This window comes from Pelobates fuscus, chromosome 1, assembly GCF_036172605.1.
Source record: "Pelobates fuscus isolate aPelFus1 chromosome 1, aPelFus1.pri, whole genome shotgun sequence".
NCBI classification, from domain to species: Eukaryota; Metazoa; Chordata; class Amphibia; order Anura; family Pelobatidae; genus Pelobates; species Pelobates fuscus.
The window spans coordinates 178874017-178894608 of record NC_086317.1 but is presented as its reverse complement, the minus strand read 5'-3'; the positions used below and the strand labels follow the sequence as shown (position 1 = coordinate 178894608).

Sequence of the window (20592 nt, the reverse complement as noted above, 5' to 3'; positions counted from 1 at the left end):
AACGGGGGGGTGTTGGGGTCCATCACCTCTTGCCCCCCCTCCCCTCCATGACAGGGGGAGGAAGGGGGGCATTTGGGGCGCTGAGTGCCTGCAGGAACGGTGTTCCTGCTCAAAAAAAGTGCAGGAACTCCGTTCCTGCAGGACTCAATCCATAGGCATGCCACGGGGATTAGGGTGTGCCCAGGCACACCCGGCACACCCCGTGCGCACGCCTATGTCAATAACTGGTATAACTATATTGTCAAAGGAGAAGGGTATAACAGAAGTATGTCTCCTAGATGTGATGTAAAAAGGACTGTGCCTATTTATTCATGAGTGGAGTTATAGCAGGCAAAGTCAGCCCAAGGGAGCAGATTAGACCAATTGTCCTGGTTATTAGAGATAAAACACTGCAAAAACTCTTAGAATGATTGTTTGGCCCTTTCTGGAGCCTCATTTGTTTAAGGATGGTACGAAGAAACAAAAGAGAATTGAATGTCCATTTAAAAAAAAAAATTAGAGTGCTCTGAGTCAAATTGCAGGGTGTGGGAAGGTTTTATATTTTCAAAGTTCGACAGGGATTATGGCTTTTTATTTGGCCTTTTTGGGGGCTGAAAAAAGGTTTAAGAAAAAAGAAGACGTCTAATGGTAAGTATAATTTTTTTTATTTACAGGTATTTAGTTTTTTGTTCCCACCTCACTATTTTTAGGGTGAGGGGGTAGATAAGGTTTAATTTTATTGGGGAGGGGGTGACTACGAGCTTGAGGACCCTAGTCACTTGTGAGGGGGGTATTTTTTTATTTTTAGCCCCCACCCGCCGCTCATGGGTGGGAGGAGACAATAGGTACCTAACTATTGATACTTAGGGCCCCCATGGGTTGGGGTCGGGAGGGGACCTCAGGTCCCCGTTCCACTGAATAGCCCCCACTCTTGGGGCACAGGTGGGGGTTAAGGGAGGACACTATCCATGCCCCACCATGAGGCAACTGTGCTAGGTCCCCCTTTATTTGATTCGGGGAGTGGTGTTTTTTGGGGGGGGGCTGGCTGCTCACTGTTTATTAGACATGCCCCTACTATTGCGGCATAGCAAGTAGGGGCATTCGGGAGATTTTAATCTCCCTTATGCTAATATGGGGGTCATATTGACCCTCATAGAATGACGGGGCATGGGGTGAGTTAGGAAGTGGCGGGGAGCACTGCTCTCTGCCGCTTCTATTTTCACATATTACAAGGTGGGAGCCGTGAGCCGGTAGCTCCCTCCTTGTAATAAACTAAAGGAACTGAAAGAAAAACTTTTTACGGTTACAGAGTATATAACAAGATGAGACTGAATTATCACTTTTAGAACTTTTTTTCCTAATACACAGACCATTGCTTTTAGTTATTTTAAATTATGATGAAGAAGCAATGCAAGCAGGATAAACAAAATATAAAAAATACCGGTATATAAAATAAAGAAGGGGCAGGTGGTGTTCCTAAATTGTTTCTTCGCAACCTGTTATGAACATGCTTTTCCATTCAATTCTTTTGACAATTTATGTGACTGTGTATCATTTATGTATTAAATGTGTTTTGTTTATTAATGTTGTAATCCATAAAGCCTACAATCTGAACTAAAGTGGTAAGCAGCAATAACAAATACACATTATACAACATAGATTTATCACAAAAACTCAGTTAGCACAAATGGCTTTGTTTGCAAAACATAAGCCCACTTATAACAAAATGCACAAAGGTACCACAAGTAGCCTTTTTTCTTCCATTTCAAGTTGTGTACAGTACTATGTAAATGACATAACATGTGAAAAACCATGATTTCCTTTCAAGGGGAATTACACTCATTACACAATAAACGTTGTATGTCTGTGAAGAAGATTCATCCAGCTTGCATATTTGTATCCTGTCCAAATGTACACATCTCAAAATAATGAGTTTTGTCAGCTATCAATTTGCACATGTGCCCAACTAAGAAATCTTGGGTATTCAGATAATTTGTCAACAAGGTAAATTAACAATAGGTCTTTAAAACCACCAATGTTTACATATTACCAAATTACATTCTCACTACGTGTCCCTTTGACCATTCAAATGACAGAAAAAGGTCAGGGTTTGAGAAAAGTTGTGGTGGAATTTTCCATAAAGAACCGCATGAAGCCATAGCACAATAGGGAAAATATGAGAGATGGATGATGTTAAAGTCACATCAGCACTCACTATGGCAAGGAGACATTACCGAGTACAAATTAAAATACCTGTGATTGGTAACAAGGCAATGAAAAGAAAAGAGAATAAAAAAAGTAGGGGGCGTGATTTAGTGAATTTCAAGGGCATGTTTGAGCAGAGGACATAGAGAAATAATTCTATGTTAAGGTGTGAGACTAAATACAAGTCGAGGACATACTATTAAAGTACAGGCTAAAGTAAAGTTTGACATAAACGTGACGGTGACAAAAAGAAGTCCACATTATTGAAGGAGGGGATAACTAAAACACAGCATGCATAACCCTTCTCTGAACAACAACTTCAGGACAAATGGGATTCTTGCTCTTTGTTTGGGGCTCTGTCCGGTGATTGCCAGTTATCTACCTCTCTGGAGAGGAGTTGTAACAAATTTGAGTCCATATGTATAATGGGTCATCTGACATCAGGTAGTGGGCTCTGGCTGGGCAGAGGGATGGTGCCATTGTTGGAATGGCAATTCTGCCTCAGGCTTTGAAAATAGGAGGCCTGCACTGGTTTGTACCCCTGTAAAGCACTCACTGCTTCTTCAATAGTGAACCAGCAACGCTTCCGTCCTAAGCAAAGAAGAAAATGAAGTCATATTACTATAAGATCAGTTTACCATAATCATATCCAAACAGATTATAATCATGCGGTTTTCCATTTATCTGCAAAAACTATTCCAAACTTTCTGACTATTATCATCTACAGTTCACTTTTTCTGCATTCAGTACTACAACTACTGCAATACATTATAGGTTAGAGTAACTGTGTTAGTTCAGTAGTGCTGTACTTTCTTATTGAACTAATAAGCCATATTAACAAAAGGGGGGGGTCAATTGAGGGAGTTCTTAAAGACATCATAAAAAAAAACAAAAGCATTAGACCTGAATGTCTGCAGAACACAATGATGGTATTATTTTCTCCAACTTCACTGTAATGTATCTTTTATATATATATATATTTGTTTATCATTTAAGGATAGGGGTAAAGTTATTTTACTCTTATGACAGCACTAGGAAATACATCTACTTGGTCTATCTCAGATTAGTGGGAGTTTAAAATGTGCTATTGTATAATCACTGCTGTTATTGGTGCCTGATAGCCTAATCCTAACGACTAAAGTCGAACTGAATTTGTTCTCTTCCTGAAATAAACCGAGACTGCTTTTAATGGTCCATATCACAATATGTATACATCAAGAAAAAACAAATAGATGATAGATCGATAGAGAGACAGACAGGCAGAAAGAGAGAGATTGATAGACAGACAGACATACCTATACTCAAGGAATCCTCCCAATCTGCCAGTATCTCTGTGACTGTCAAGACATAAACATATGTCCTGTGCTTCCGCTCCAAATTCTACAGGAGAGTGATTGAGAAGATGGGACTGAATCAATTGATATTTTTTTTATTAATTCCTTATAAAAGCACATTTAACATTTCCAGCTACATAACACATACATGAAATATACTTTCTAATCACATAAAGTAATGTTCTTCCAAGTTGTTACAGTCTAGAAAAACCCCAAGCCATTTTAAGGTGTTGGTGTTTCTTTTAGCAGTGCTTTGCCAGCTTTGCTTTGTTTCCTTCTTTTACATATTGCTACCTTCCACTACTAGTTGGTTATTCATTTCATTGTGATTTTGCTTGGAGGAGCAGTGAAGTCCTCTGGAAGTCGTCCTTCTTCAGAATCAGTGACCATATGTCATCATTAATTTCTTTTTGGACTGTAATTGCTTGGAAAAAATATGTATTTGCTAATCATAAAGGTTGGTTTTGTTCCCAACATGTTTTTAATCGACTAAGCAATTTCTCATGAAAACTTGTATCCAATCACTGACAATATGTTGGTAACTAGCTCAGAACAAAAATACATGTGGAATATTTCTGTCAAAACATCAAAATGTGTGCAAAAAGGATCTTGGCTTCCCTGCAGGTCTTCTCATGGAAAATTCATAAAAGAGAGCTCAGGATGTAGCAGGTTTGCAAGAGGATGTGTCAGGTGGCATATTATTTACCAAAGAAATAAGCATATTGAATTCTACAATTATATGACATATCTACTCATGCCAAAACTAGAGGATTTGGCCTTCACACTTTCTCATGTAATACTTTATTTGTAAAATAAAGTTTTTGACACAGGGCAATCTCCTTCATTATTTGCCAACTTTGAAACAATGAGGTCATTCTGGGGATATGCATCTTTTAAAGGACTCAATTCCTTTTACCTATATTGGTATTCCTAACTCAGAAGGTCTAACTACTTGAGATTTATTATTTTATTCATAAGTTTGGAGCTTTGCATCTAGTTGGGCAATCTACATCCTTTGAGAGTACATGTCTACAAAAGGTTCAGATTTCCTTACTATACACTACCTTTGTATACTAGCCTTCCACTGCCACTTTCCCTCATGCTGCTGCTTGGGAACAGGAGATGAAACATTCTAAAGACCCGGACTTGGCAAGCAACTGGGGACCACCAACACTCTCATCAACTGGGCAACCCATAAAAACAAGCCTTTTAAAAAAACAAAAAACATTTTTATATGGTATTTAAACCCTGTCAAAGGAAACCCATTGGCACTGTACCTTTCTTCCAACTTCCTGATCTTTATCTCATCTCTCCTCTCTTTGCCCAGGTCTAGTCCATGATAAGTTTCTGGGTGGTAGGCACAGCCTCTCACCTCACTTTTCTATTTCCCTTCTAAACTCCAAACTCTCATGCTCACCTGATCATTTGTTTCCTGATCACTTTTTTGTTTTCTCTCTCTCTCTGTTTCTTTGTCCCTATGTAGTACACCAAGTATGTGGGATTTTTGTTGTTTCCTCAATCTCTTCTCCTACTGCAAGGCTTCCTTAATTTATTGTAAGATGTAGCATTCCTTTTTTCATTTTATCAGGAACTGATGGACAATTATATATTGGGTTATGTCTCATTCAGAAAATAAAAAATGTTCGGGGTGAACACGGAATTATGCTAGGAAAAAAACTAACTTTTTAGGAGCTCTTCCTTCTCCAAAAGGCAGCGACTTTCTCCCATCTTTGTAATTACATTAACTATTTCTTCATTTTTATTACAAGACAATTTATGCATCCTCTTCTGACACTATTTTAAATGGAATCAGATCTTACGTACCTCAAATACACCCAGCATACGACCCAATATGCCTTTAACTCCAGCCTGTTGGGGGGAGAGGGGGGAAAGGTAAGCAGTGATTAAATTACTTATTAACCCATTAACGAAGTCAATAGTACACGTTCTGATCAAAACAACATGTAAACAAAAACTGGAATTTGCGCTATATTTCTTTCCAACCGTAATTCACCTCTTTCATCTTAAGTGCACCCACACTTATTATATATAATTTTGTTCAATAATAGGTTTTACATTGTTTTGGAAAGTTACAGGGTCAAATATAGCACATTCCATTTTTCAGGTTTTTCACATTGAAATTTGCCAGATTAGTAAAGTTACATTTGAGACCATGTGGTAGCCCAGGAATGAGAATTAACCCCATGATGGCATACCATTTGAAAAAGTAGACAACACCAAGGTATTGCAAGTGGGGTATGTCCAGTCTTTTTCAGTAGCCACTTAGTCACAAACACTGGCCAAAGTTAGCGTTCATATTTGTTTTTGTGTGAAAAAAGCAAAAAACTAATATTTGGCCAGTGCTTGTGACTAAGTAGCTAAGTGGCTTTTTTAATTTGGCATATATTGGTGGTAAAATGGTTGTATGAAAAGAGTCAAAATACCCCAAGTTTAATACCTTAGGTTGTCTTCTTTTAAAAATATATACATGTGAATGGTTATTCAGGGATTCCTGACAGATATCAGTGTTACAATGTAACTTTTGTTAATTTTGAAAAAAAAAATGGTTTTGGAATAGCAAAGTGCTACTTGTACTTATTGCCCTATAACATTCCAAAAAAAAGCTAAGAACATGTTCACATTGGGTATTTCTAAACGCAGGACAAAATTTAGACACTATTAAGGACGGGTGTTTTTTGGCAGTTATAGATGCGCAACAGATTTTAAGGGTCAAAGTTAGAAACGGGTGCTTTTTTTTTCATTTTGTCATATTCCATTAAAAAAAAATATAATAAATTATATGATATGATGAAAATAATGGTATCTTTAGAAAGACCATTTAATGGCGAGAAAAATGGTATATAATATGTGTGGGTACAGTGAATGAGTAAGAGGAAAATTACAGCTAAACACAAACACCGCAGAAATGTAAAAACAGCCCTGGTCCTTAACGATAAGAAAATTGAAAAGCCGTCTGGTCACTAAGGGGTTAAAACCCATTTTCTATACAGAGGAAAGCTGGAGACAACCAAACCACATAGTCAGAATGCATACCTCCCATGTATCCCTATTTAGGATAGGGAAATCCTCTGTCCTTCTTTTCTATCGAAAGGTCCCTCTCTTTAAGGAGTTCCACAGCAATAATACTCACAGTTGTGTGTTAATACTATATTACATATAATATTACTACTACTATGTACTACCACTACTACTGTGGCGTAGCTAGAGCTTTTGCGACCAGAGTCAGTCCCTGAGCTTGCCGCCCCTCTAAGCCCAGCCTAAATGCGTTGGAATGCATGGGTGTATTTGTAAGTAATGTAGGCATTGGAATGCAGGGGTGTATTTGTGTGCAGTGCTGGCTTTGGAATGCTGTAATGTATACACTGCCACACATAGACACATACATACACCGACACACAGGTACACACACACACCGGCACAAAGGTACACATGGCACAAAGTTACACACACTGACACACAGGTACATACGCACCAACACAAAAGTACACCAACACACAGATACAAAGACACACAATAGGGCATTATTCATTCTTTTAAAAAAAAAAAAATATTCTTAAAGATTGGAATAGTGCTTAGGCCTTTATTTAAAGGAACACTGTAGGGTCAGGAATAAAAACACCATCTGCCTGCCAAACCCCCCACCACCCATAAATATAGCTACATCTTACCTATATTGCAGCATGCTGCATCTGCTGGCTCTTCCCCTTATCTGCCTGCTTGGCTGACATCATCAGAAGTGTTGATCAAAAGGCAATAACAATGCTTTCACATAGGAAAGCATTGGATTGGCTGAGAATCAAGGAGGCAGATCAGGGGCAGAGCCAGCACAAGCCAAACACAGTCCTGGCCAATCAGCATCTCCTCATAGAAATGCATTAAATCAATGCACCTCTTTGGGGCAAGTTCAGTGTCTCCATGCAGAAGGTGGAGACTAGTAGTCATATGAGGAGTGGCCAGTGGAGGTATCCATAGGCTGTAATGTAAACGCATTTTATCTGAAAGGACAGTGTTTACTGCAAAAAGCCTGAAAGGAATAATTATACTCACAAGAAAAAATACAATAAGCTGTAGTTGTTCTGGTGACTATAGTGTCCCTTTAATATTTTTCTAAAAGCTTTTCCAATGATTTTGCTACAAAAAAAACTTCTGTAGGTAAATAAATTGAAAAGCTTCTCTCACAAGTTAGAAAACAAGGTATATAAAAATGTTAATCAGAGCCTTAGATAGAAATTGGAATTAACAGAGCAAGACTAACAATCAGGCTGAACTGCTTTCTCTGAAAAGGCAGTGTTTACATGATAATTGCAGCAGGGACAGACTATACTCACCAGAACAACTACATTAAAGTTTGTTGTTCTGGTGACTATAGTGTCTGTTAAATGGTCTGAGTGCAGTGCCCCTGACACTTAATTCTGCAACGTTTACAGATGTCCAGGTGTCGAGTGTCTTCAAAATCCACATAGGAAAACATTGATTCAATGCTTTCCTACCAGGAAGTAGAAATGTGTGCACTGCACTCACCACGTATGCATATTAGATTCCTACTTCGGCGTGACATCGGAGGAGGAGGAGATAGGTCACCAGTGCTGGGATTAGGTTGGATGGATATTTGTAACACTTTTTTTTTTTGGGGGGGGGGGGGGGGGCATTATATACTGTAGTTTTGTATTCCCAACACTATAGTGTTCCTTTCAGTTTTTGAAAGGCCTCTAAGGCAGAGGGATTCCAGTGGCAGACATCAGCACCCTTCTTAATTAAAGTAGTAATAGGTAAAATGGAGAACCCAATAAACACTGGAATAGCTGTAATGCCCTGGAGAAGGGAACAATCTGCTATAGCAGTTAGTTTTTCAAGGTCCATTTAAATTGCAGATGACATATGATATATCCTTAGAAGTTGGTCTTTTTCAAATTTGCATTTATCATGCATGAGAAATAGCACATTTTCCAACAACCATGTGAAAATCTGACTAGCCTGTAGAAAGTGAGAAATTAGATCAGCAGAAAGATTTAGAATGGGGAATTACAAAGATCAAATGGCATGATTGTATAATGCCCACTACAAGTGTTAGAGGCCATCTTCCATATGTCTAATTCTGTCCAGATTGTAGGCTCTGCTCAGGGCCGTCTTTAACGCGGGGCAAAAGAGGCAGCTGCCCCGGGCCCTGTCATTCCTAGGGGGCCCAAAGCAGCTGCCCCTTGAGCCTGCCGGTCGCTGTGGTACGTGCGGGCAGACCACTGCGGGCCGCACGATGATGGGCCCCATCGGGTGGCCCATGCTCTTAGGGCCACCTGATGGCAATGAGTCTGCAGGGGCCCGGTCAGTGATGAGGTCAGCACTAGGAGGAAGTGCAGTCACTTCCTCCTAGCTAACACAGAGAATGCCGCACGGGAGGGAGGAAGAGAGGAGGAGCGCGGACTGGGAGAGAGCTCAACTCCCAACAGCCTCAGACAGCCACTGGACCATAGGTAAGTCACCCTCCTGCAGCCAAAAGGTAGGAAACAGGAGGGTGACTGAAATGGTATATTTTCCATGTATGTCTGTTTGTGTGTGTATATCTGTCGGCATGTGTATCAGTCTGTGTGTGTATATCTGTCTGTATGTGTATCTGTCTGTATGTGTATGTGCATGTGTGTCTGTGTGTATATCTGTCTGCATGTTTCTCAGTCTGTGTGTATCTGACTGTATGTGTATCTGTGTGTTTCTGTGTGTATATCTGTCTGTGCATGTGTCTGTTTGTGTGTGTGTATCTTTCTGTATGTGTATATGCATGTGGGTCTGTGGGTCTGTGTGTATATCTGTCTGTGTGTGTATCTGACTGTATGTGTATCTGTGTGTTTCTGTGTGTATATCTGTCTGTGCATGTGTATGTTTGTGTGTGTATCTGTCTGTATGTGTATATGCATGCGGGTCTGTGTGTCTGTGTGTATATCTGTCTGTATGTATATCTGTGCATCTGTATGTGTGTTTCTGTGTTTATAGCGGTCTTTATGTGTATATGCATGTGTCTGTGTATCTGTGTGTATCGGTCTATATGTGTATCTGTGTGCCTGTATGAGTCTCTGTATGCGTATTTGTGTATGTGTACCTGCATGTGTGTCAGTGTGTCTGTATGTGTGTCTGTGTATCTGCATGTGTGTCAGTGTGTGCCCCTGTGTATCTGTCTGTGTATCTGAATATGTGTCAGTATGTGTGTCTGTATGTGTTTGTGTAACTGCATGTGTGTCCGTGTATGTATCTGTATGTGTGTTATTGTGTGTATCTGCATATATGTCAGGGTGTGTTTGTCTGTTTATCTGTGTTTTAGTGTGTGTCTGCATGTTTGTCAGTGAGTATCTGTATATCTGTATGTGTGCCAGTGTGTATCTGTGTATGCACCTGTGTATCTGTCTTTGTATGTCTGTGTATTTAGATGTATGTACCTGTGTACCTGTGTAAGTCTGAGACTGTGCATGTGTGAGTCTGCATTTGTGTCAGTGTTTGCATCTGCATGTGTGTCTGTGTGTGTATTTTCACTAGGTAAAAAATAAGTGTGGCTAAGTCTACGATCTATGTGTGTGTTTTTTTTTGTGTGTGTCTTTGGGTAGAAGGCGTGTTTGCATGCTAGAAGGTGGGCGGGAGGAGACCAGGGGCAGGGCCGGACTGGCCCACCGGGATACCGAGAAATTTCTTGGTGGGCCGCGGCACCTGGGGGCTGCGCTGGTTATGTATGTGCCACACTGGCCACACTCTGAGGGGGCCGGCCGGCCGGCCGGCAGCCGCATTCCGTGCTGGAGCCGCCGGACCGGGTGGCAGCCTCACCAGTCCGGCGGCACTCCTGTCACTAATGCTGGGGGCTGAAGGAGGAGGAGGGAGCATGTCTCTCTACCATGCTCCCTCGCGGTTCCCACAATTCCCAGCACAGGAACCGGAACCGCGAGGGAGCATGGTAAAGAGACATGCTCCCTCCTCCTCCTTCAGCCCCCAGCATTAGGAGTGCCGCCGGACCGGCGAGGCTGCAGCGTGGAACACGGCCGGCCCCCCTGACTCCTCTCAGGTGGGTGGGGGGGATGGAGGGGAGAAAGACAGTGGGAGAATAGAGAGAAAGAGGGGGAGGGAGAGTGCCACAGGGAAAGGGGGGAGAAAGAGACAGAGGGGGAGAATAGAGAGACAGAGGGGGAGGGAGAGTGCCACAGGGAAAGGGGAGAGAAAGAGACAGAGGGGGACGAATAGAGAGACAGAGGGGGAGGGAGAGTGTCACAGGGAAAGGGGAGAGAAAGAGACAGAGGGGGGAGAATAGAGAGACAGAGGGGGAGGGAGAGTGCCACAGGGAAAGGGGAGAGAAAGAGACAGAGGGGGGAGAATAGAGAGACAGAGGGGGAGGGAGAGTGCCACAGGGAAAGGGGAGAGAAAGAGACAGAGGGGGGAGAATAGAGAGACAGAGGGGGTAGAATAGAGAGACAGAGGGGGAGGGAGAGTGCCACAGGGAAAGGGGAGAGAAAGAGACAGAGGGGGAAGAATAGAGAGACAGAGGGGGTAGAATAGAGAGACAGAGGGGGAGGGAGAGTGCCACAGGGAAAGGGGAGAGAAAGAGACAGAGGGGGAAGAATAGAGAGACAGAGGGGGAGGGAGAGTGTCACAGGGAAAGGGGAGAGAAAGAGACAGAGGGGGGAGAATAGAGAGACAGAGGGGGTAGAATAGAGAGACAGAGGGGGAGGGAGAGTGCCACAGGGAAAGGGGAGAGAAAGAGACAGAGGGGGAAGAATAGAGAGACAGAGGGGGAGGGAGAGTGTCACAGGGAAAGGGGAGAGAAAGAGACAGAGGGGGGAGAATAGAGAGACAGAGGGGGGGGGGAGAGTGCCACAGGGAAAGGAGGGAGAAAGAAACAGAGGGGGGAGAATAGAGAGACAGAGGGGGAGGGAGAGTGCCACAGGGAAAGGGGGGAGAAAGAGACAGAGGGGGGAGAATAGAGAGACAGAGGGGGGGAGAATAGAGACAGAGGGGGAGGGAGAGTGCCACAGGGAAAGGAGGGAGAAAGAGACAGAGGGTGGAGAATAGAGAGACAGAGGGGGAGGGAGAGTGCCACAGGGAAAGGAGGGAAAAAGAGAGAGAGGGGGGAGAATAGAGAGACAGAGGGGGGGGAGAGAGTGCCACAGGGAAAGGAGGGAGAAAGAGACAGAGGGGGGAGAATAGACAGACAGAGGGGGAGGGAGAGTGCCACAGGGAAAGGGGGAGAAAGAGACAGAGGGGAAGAGAGAGACAGAGGGAGAAAGGAGAGAGACACACAAGGGGAGGGGGAGAAAGGCAGAGGGGGAAGAAAGAGACCGAGAAGGAGAAAGGAGAGAGACACACAAGGGGAGGGGGAGAAAGGCAGAGGGGGAAGAGAGAGACTGGGAAGGAGAGGGGAGATCAGGAGAGTACTGCGACTTGAGAGTCAACAGGAGGAGGTTTTATAATGTTACAATTCCAGAAAGATCCTCAGCAAAATATAGGTCAGAACCTAATAGAGCACGCAGTAAAAAGAGATAGCAAGATGTATTACTGGACCTTAGAGTGGCCTGGCTTAACACTTCGATAGATATAGAAAGTGATAAAACTAGAATAAGCAATAACCAGGATAAACTGCGAGAAATCAGGGTCAGGTCAAGTCAAGAACAACCTGAAAAAGTACAATCTGGATGTAGGCAAAACCAAAGTCAAAGAATAAGCTATGTGAGGGATACCAGAAAGCCAACACAAGTCAAGGAACTAGCTGTCAGAACCAAAATAGTCAGAACCTACAGGATCACTTATCGCCATTTGGAGATCATCGTCATTTGCAGATGCACGCTTACCATTAACACTGCAACCATGCTAATAAAAAGTCCATAAAAGATACCAGTGTCACAATCCATGGTATTCTAGGAGTAGACCGTTTTAAAATGCTGTGGCCGAAGGCAGAAAGAGGCAAAGGTGCATCCAAAAGGAACCAAGTGCAGCAATAGTGACAAAATTGCCTAGAAAAGAGAAAATCTAAATGCCCTAATAATTTTTGCTTGCAATGGCAACATTTCTCTATGTCCCTTTTTGGGTATTTTTGACATAAGGGCATGGCAGAAGGCATTTATAAATATATATATTTTTTTATAAATGGACAAAGAGGAGCTGCTATGCTACCATAACCTATGACCAAGAAGGGAAAATCACTGTAGTGTGCATCAATTACCTTTTATATGAATTTGCTATCCTAGTATATGTATATGTATTTGCTTTATTTGCAGAATTTGAGGCATTTTCATATACTGCACTATTTAAATTAACATTGTTTACAAGTTATACATTGCTATAGAATAGATACTTCAGTTTGTGAATGAGCATATTACACAAATTGGGTAATCACTTACACAAACACACAAGACTGGTTTTAAGTGAAGTTCCTACCTCCTCGCACACCTCCCGAACCGCTGCTGCACTAGGCTCTTCCCCTGGTTCCAGCCCACCTCCTGGTACAATCCATTGGTCTGGATACCTGCTGCTGCTTACCAGCAGTACCTGTGAAATCAAGGTAAAATAATTGGTGATAACTATATCTGTACAATTCAGTAATAAAATGTCCTAGTATATATGGAATGGCCAATAATGAACTGATTTTATGTGCAGAATGCATGTTTAGCATTCTAGAGAGAGCATGTCATTATAATTTTACAGGGTTATTCACTTAAATGAGAACTCTAAGTGAATATTAAATTTAAGGTCAAAATAGCAAACTGGAAACATACTCCGCTACTCTGGCCTTAAATGTGAAATTATTTTAGAATTTCCACTTTAGTAAATAATCCTGTCAGAGAAAACTGTAATTAGAATTGCAGAAAACGTTAAGTGAAAACAACCTATTAATTTAAGTCCCATTGACCCATATAAAATTAAAATAGCCCGAGGAACACTAGACTTCAAATAATAAAGAAATAGATTTTGAATTGGATTATAAAATATAGACAGTATTACATAAAAAGCATGTTTGATTGAGGGGGCGGAGCTTGCCAGCGAGACGAAACAGACGCCGTTTCTCTCAGGTCCCAACAGCTCCGACTAAAACTGCGGATTATCTCCTGATTCAGGGACTTGGAGCAAACCCTACTTTTGCTGCAGAACGAGCTCCTGCACCCACCAATGCCCTTCTTTCAGCTACTGAAGGTTGCAAAAGTAAAACGCAGGCCGGGGGTGTACCGAGCACTAGTCTATCCTAGCTGGGAGTAGCTATTTAGAGCATCACCTCCTTACAGCATTACAGACAGAACAGCACAGTTCCAGCCAGCACATCTACTATGAGGTGCAAATCGCAAAAGCTCTCACCTGGAGCAGCTCCTGAAACACGATACATCAGCTCCATGCTTCAAAGGTAGGCTCAGCCCAAAATTGCAGCCGAGGAGAGTGCAAGTATGTCAGCCCCCTCAGACCTGCCAGATCGTGTTTGGACTTATTCTTCCCAGGAGCAAGATCTAGCAGTCCCACACTCATTGACTCTCTAGCTGGGACCCACTAAGCCACTAAGCAAGACATTCAGGTCTTCCTGCTAGACATTAAAAAGCTGCTTACAACTGGCACAGCAGAGATCAAAACGAATATTCCGCATGTTACAGATCGTGTGAGGGTCACAGAGGAGGACGTGATAGAAATTCGCACCAAGGTTTCCAACATGAAGGACTCACTCTATAAGCTCCAATTCACCCATCAGGTAGTTACTTCACAACTGTCGACCCTCGAATACTGTCCTAGGCACAATCACATTAAAATTCATGGCATACCAACTGAAATCACAACAGAGGAAATACCTCACTATTTAGGATGCCTCATCACCACAGTACTACCCTCTTAGGTAGCTAGAAGTTTTGTCATGGATGGGGCATACAGACTCCCTGCACAACCTAGCCTCTCGCCACTACACCACGTGATGTAATTCCCCGCTGTACATCCACACAAGATAAGAGACAGCTCTTGGCTGCACTGAGGGGCAAAACACCATTCCCATTTGAGAACTCACACTTTTTTTACCAAGACCTGACAAGGGATATCCTGCAATGGTGTAAGTCCCTTCGCACCCTCATGCTCCAGTTATGCTCTGCCGGCTTTGCCTACAGATAGGGGGACACCAAGATCTCTGCTGACAAATAGTGGGACAGTGCTAAAACTTAGCACAGTATCAGAGGCACCAAATTTTCTGATGGCTTTAGGACTTTCAATGTCTGCACCTACTTCAACCAACCAGGTGACATCGGGTGTTTGGGACCCTGCAAACATAGTATCCTTTGTTCCAAGAACTGGAGAAGAAATCTCACTGACCACCTAACTACTCTTGGTGTTCCCGATGAACATTAATCGGATGTCTGCTCAATGTTATTTTCTTTGTTTTGTATGGGTTTTTTTTCCACTCTTGCGTTTATTTTTATGTACCGTTGCTCAATAGCCCAGCCGACTAAATTCCAACGATACCTGACCTACACTCATGAAACTCCTGGGGTACTGCAGACGGCTAGTTCCAATGAGCGTCCACTGGACCATATGTAATTGTGGCAAGCACCCTTATTTCCCCCCCCCTACCCCTCACCCCATGCCACTTCCTTGGTTGGGGTACTCTCATATGAGACAAGCTCAAATGCCTTAGCCCCTAGCTACACTCAACTATGTGACTACCCTGATAGCTCAGCACACCAATTTTATAACAAGACATGGAGGCTCATATTGCATATCCCTTTCTTTACTGTCCACCAATAGCAGCAAAGAATACAAACAGAATGAGAAAATAATGAACATACAGTAACATAGGCCCCTCCCTGCTCAAGTCCCAGTATAATAGGCAGCACTTCCCTTCCATTTCCCTCTTTCTTTGCTGCTCCGATACAAAGATAAGTACATGTCACATCTTCTCTCTGATTTACTTGTTTATTACCTGCTGTAGATATTATTATTGATAGCCTTGTATTACACTGTACAGGTTTATCTGTTATTGATTCTTTTATTGTCTTCTATTTTATTTTATTAGAGATTTTTTATTATTTGTTTTCTCTGCTTGTTTGATGCTACACACCTGTGTGTTTTTTCTGTGAACACAGGGTCCAGACCTCCCCTGTTAAATTTTTTTTATTGCCCCCCTTTTCACTTGACCCTGTCCTTGTGATTTTCCTTATCATCATCTTCCTGTTACCTCTCCCTGTCCCTTTGGTGCCCTTTTGCGCCCGTTCTCCGCTTTGTTCGGCTGTTTTTCGTGCACGAATTAAGCCCGTTCGGCTGATTCGTCACGAACACATGCTGTTTGCTTTTTTCCCGGCAGATAGCACCATTCGCCTGTTTGCCGCGTTCAACTAATTTTTGCACAAACTGCTCGTTCATCTGTTTTTTCTCTTCTTCCTTATATTAGTCTATTTCCACGAATTCGTTTCTTTTCTGCCGAATGTTCGATTCTTTAACTTAGCGAATAACCCCCGCAACTCGCATGGAATTCCTAGGGTTCCTCGTGGACTCGGGGGAGGTGACGCTGAGCCTGCCGATGACCAAGATTCGATCCATCCGCAAAGAGCTTCGCAGAGCCATCATCCGGCCCCAGCTCACCTTGCGACAGCTTGCACGGCTCATCAGCCTACTGGCCTCATCTATACAGGCAGTATTTCTGGGCCCGCTCCACTACCGAGCACTGAAGCGCCTGAAAATAGCGCACCTAAGGGCCGGTGCATCCTACGCGGATCTGGTGTCCCTGAACAGCGAAACGAAGGATGAATTACGATGGTGGATCCTCAACCTATCCGCGTGGAACGGCAAAGCGATCTTCGTCTCACTGCCAGAATTCACCATCGACTCCAATGCGAGCCTCCATGGCTGGGGGGCCCATTGCGAGGAAGTTTCGACAGGAGGTCGCTGGTCGGAATCCGAATCCCGGCTACACATCAACGCGCTGGAGCTCCTGGCAGGCTTCTTCGCCATCCGCAGTTTCGCGAGGGACCGGGCCCTGGCATGCATCCGCCTCCGCATGGACAATGTCTCAGCAGTGAGATATGTCAACCACCTGGGCAGTACACAGTCTGCGGTGTTGGCCAGATTGGCAAAAGACTTTTGGGAGTTTTGCCTGGAAAAGAACCTGATGGTTTACGCGGAATACACACCTGGCCTGCACAACGTTCAAGTGGACTGGGGGTCACGATATCTTTCAGATACCAGCGACTGGAGATTGGACACAAACGTGTTCTCCAGTATATCATCTCTCTGGAGTCCCTTTGCCATCGACCTCTTCGCATCCCGGCTCAACACCCAACTGTCACGTTTCTTCAGCTGAAGGCTAGATCCGACAGCGGAGGCAGTAGACGCCTTCCTGCAAGACTGGAGCGGAGACCTCCCGTATGCTTTCCCTCCATTCTCCATGATTCCGCTCTCACTCCTGCAAACCCACAGACACCAGGCCGAGTTGGTCATGGTGACCCCCTTCTGGGAGATGCAGTCATGGTTCCCTCAAATGCTCGAGATGGCAATGGACTATCCCCGACTACTGCCGTTGTTTCACGAACTGCTGCTGGACCCGATGGGACTATGTCACCCCTTCCTGTTGGAAGGCTCCCTGGCGTGGCGGATCTCCGGGGACCCTGGGAGATCCAGGGAGTTTCGGAAACAACTAGACGACTGTTGGCAGAAGCGTGGGATCCCACTACTAGACGGACATATGGGTCAGCTTTGCGAGCTTGGGCTGGCTGGTGCCTGGCTAGGGACGCGGATCCCGTTTCAGCTCCTGTAACCATGGTCCTGCAATTTCTGACTTCCCTCTTTGAAGCGGGGAAAGCTTACCGGACTATCAATCTCTACCGGTCTGCCATCTCTTCGACTCATTAAGGCTTTTACGGATGTCCCGCGGGGCAACACCCCTTAGTGTGCCGACTCCTCAAGGGCTCTTGATTCTCCCGACCAACCGGGCCTCGCTACTCCACGATCTGGGATGTCTCCGTTGTGTTGTCTTTTCTCTCATCCTGGCCCGCTAACTCCGCACTCTCCTTAAAACAATTATCAGCCAAGTTAGTTTGCCTGCTCTGCCTTGTCTCCTGCAAGAGGGTCTCGGACGTCAGAGCTCTGGACTTTGACGCCAGATCATACACCCCAGATGGGGTAACGTTCAACATCAGTCGACGAACAAAAACGTCTATCAAATCGGTGTCCTACCCGAGTTTCCCTACCTCTCCGGCATTGTGTCCAGTGGCTTGCCTACGCGAATATGAAGATCGCACCAAACTTCACCGTACCGCTGTTTTTATCCTTTCGTCCTCCTTTCCACCCGGTTTCTAGCACCATATTGTCACGCTGGGTGAAGTGGTTATTGTCTCAGGCGGGCATTAATACCACGGTCTTTGGCGCCCATTCGGTCAGGGGGGCCTCGGCCTCTTCGATGATGACTGCAGGTGCGCATCTGGAGGATCTCATGAGGAGGGCCGATTGGTCAAGGGAATCTACTTTCCGGGAATTTTACTTTCGACCGGCCCCGCATACATTTGCTGCAGTAGTGGACCAGCTTAAAACTTGCAATATGAGCCTCCGTGTCTTGTTATAAAATTGCATGATTTTGCTATTACATGACACGGAGGCGAGTATTGTCCCACCCATGTTATATTTCTCATGTTATGTTTTTATTTCCCACCCAGTTTATTGTATGTTTAGACGAGATACATCGAATGGTTTGGTATGGTAAGTGGGGCCTGTGTCGTAACGGGGTTGATTATGTACCTTGACTTGTTTTAATTACTATGAATTGTGGGACTGCAGATATATGTGGGGCTTTGCATCATTTGGCCTTGAAATTGGTTGCAAGTATCGACTTTAACCTGTGGGCTCCTGTTCCTTTATGTTTTCACAGCCTGATCCGACCCGGTGGAATGCCATGCTTCAGCTTGTGAGGACTCCCCCCGCTGATAGAGTTTGGTTCTACGATCATCCGGTTGTGCTTCCCTGTTTTTGAAGTGTTATCCTCTTCTTGGCGAAAAATTTCTGCGTTGTCTCCTCACTGGACATTATCGCTGTTCTTGGTTATTGACGTTATTTTGTAGTGTCGCATCTTCAGAAAGAGAGAAATGGAAGGGAAGTGCTGCCTATTATACTGGGACCTGAGCGGGGAGGGGCCTATGTTACTGTATGTTCATTATTTTTTCATTCTGTTTGTGTTCTTTGCTGCTATTGGTGGACAGTAAAGAAAGGGATATGCAATACTCGCCTCCGTGTTTTTAATAAAATCATGACTTTTCGTAATGTAATAGCAAAATCATGCAATTTCTGGCTATCCCTCTTATACCTTACTACATGTTTAGAATTTGCTCTTGTGCTTCTTAACTGCTTGTAAGCTAACTGACTCAGCATCTGCCCAGAACCTCAACAAGACTGTCCTGTTTTCAACCCATATCTTGAGTTCTTTTAAACTATCTATTGGTTTTAAAATGGTGCTGATTATCTGACATAATGTTATCTTTGATGATATCTCTGTGCTCCTGTACAATCCGCTATCTTTACGTAACATTATGAATATCAAGTACCACCAAAAATAAAGAATGTCACAAATAAATAATCATGCACATTTTATAATTTTTACTCTGTTTAGTGCTTAGCAACAAAAACAGAATATGAGAACTGACAAAAGCTTAGAGAAACTGAGTAGCTTGACCGTCGGTAAATCCCCACTAAGGCCTCAAAATATTTTTTGCTCACTTGTGCCATTACAGCGAGAACATATTCCATAGCATATAAGACTGATCCCACCCGTGAGGACAGTCCTGAAGCAAAATTCCGTCAAGTTCTCTCTGCATCAGAGATACAGCAACCCCAGACAATTATTTCGGCCTCCTTTTAACTTGGGGAGAATCAAGTTAATGCATTGCAACAAAAACAGATATATGCTTATTCTGGAAGACAGCCACTAGAGGTGGATGCTAACCCTCAAAGGTAATTATTGAAGTTTATAAATAACTGCAATAATTACCTATGCAGGGTTAAGGGACCTGCGACTATGCACCCAAACCACTTCAATGAGTTGAAGTGATCTGGGTGTCCTATAGTGTCCCTTTAAAAATGGTTAAATGCTAAATGGAAAGACAACACCAGGGGACTTTAGACACTATAATCGTTTCAATAAGATGAAGCAGTTACAGTGTCTAAAGAGTCCATTAAAAAAGAAAAATAATACACAAATCAATGGAATAACAATAATACCACCCAGAGTCCTGAGAAATAATTCTTGTACACCACCATAAGAGTCAAGAGTCTGCAGACAAGGGTGTAGTTTGACCACTTGAATAATTATTTATTTATATGCCACTTACAAATTCTAAAATACTGTATACAATTAAATGACAAAGTGGTGGTCAGTTTCAGGTCCTGTTGAACCTAATATCACTAGAAGAGACAAAATACCTCCCAACATTTTTTTTAAAAAAAAGCCAAAGCAAAACACTATTTGTTTCAAGTTTGTGTCCTGAGATTGGGTATGGTGTGGGGCTCATGCAGAATTAAACTGCGATTTTAGATGTGTGGCGAAACCAACCTCGCCACTGTCCACTGGAGGAGCCTGGTTGCTCGCCTCCTACCTGCTGACTATGGCCCTCTCATCAGCCCATGCTAGACTTAAACTCCATGGCGATTTTACTTTGTTTGTGGCATCTGAGCGCTGTTCGGATATATTGAGCGCTCAGATCCAAGCCATCTGGGGATGGGTTGAATGTGGGGGTTCTGTTCAGTATGATAGGAGTTATGTATTTTTGTGTCTTTTTGTGTCTTTTGCTAACATGTGCTCAATGGAGTCTGCCTTTATCCCTGGATATAATTGGATTACCTCTCCATTGTCTCCAGGATAGAGGACTCTTGTGAAACTGGTTTGGGCCGGAAAGCCATGCTGGCAGTAGGTTTTTAAAATACTTTTGCTAACTTTTGAACCCCTGGTCTGATTCGTGCCATTTTTAAATATGTTGTTCCCCTGAATGGATTGATTGTGAATATGTAAATGTGAATGTGATATATAGTTTTAAAGTTGTAGTATATTTGTAAAAACTGTATTTCCCTGCCTGTGATAATTACATTTCCC

At 43.3% G+C, this 20592-nt stretch overlaps 1 protein-coding gene across 1 annotated transcript in view; it reads right to left on the bottom strand.

Moving 5' to 3' along the window:
- Nucleotides 1-1623: 1623 nt before the first annotated feature.
- The window catches only part of NUDT3 (nudix hydrolase 3), an 80154-nt gene continuing 61185 nt past the window's right edge, over nucleotides 1624-20592 (bottom strand). Inside the window, exons 2-5 of the mRNA XM_063453084.1 lie at nucleotides 12939-13049; nucleotides 5343-5387; nucleotides 3480-3564; nucleotides 1624-2775 (exon numbers count right to left, since the gene is read on the bottom strand). Coding sequence (XP_063309154.1) covers nucleotides 2615-2775; nucleotides 3480-3564; nucleotides 5343-5387; nucleotides 12939-13049 — 402 coding nt within the window. The 3' untranslated portion in view covers nucleotides 1624-2614. The remainder of the gene's footprint in view (nucleotides 2776-3479; nucleotides 3565-5342; nucleotides 5388-12938; nucleotides 13050-20592) is intronic.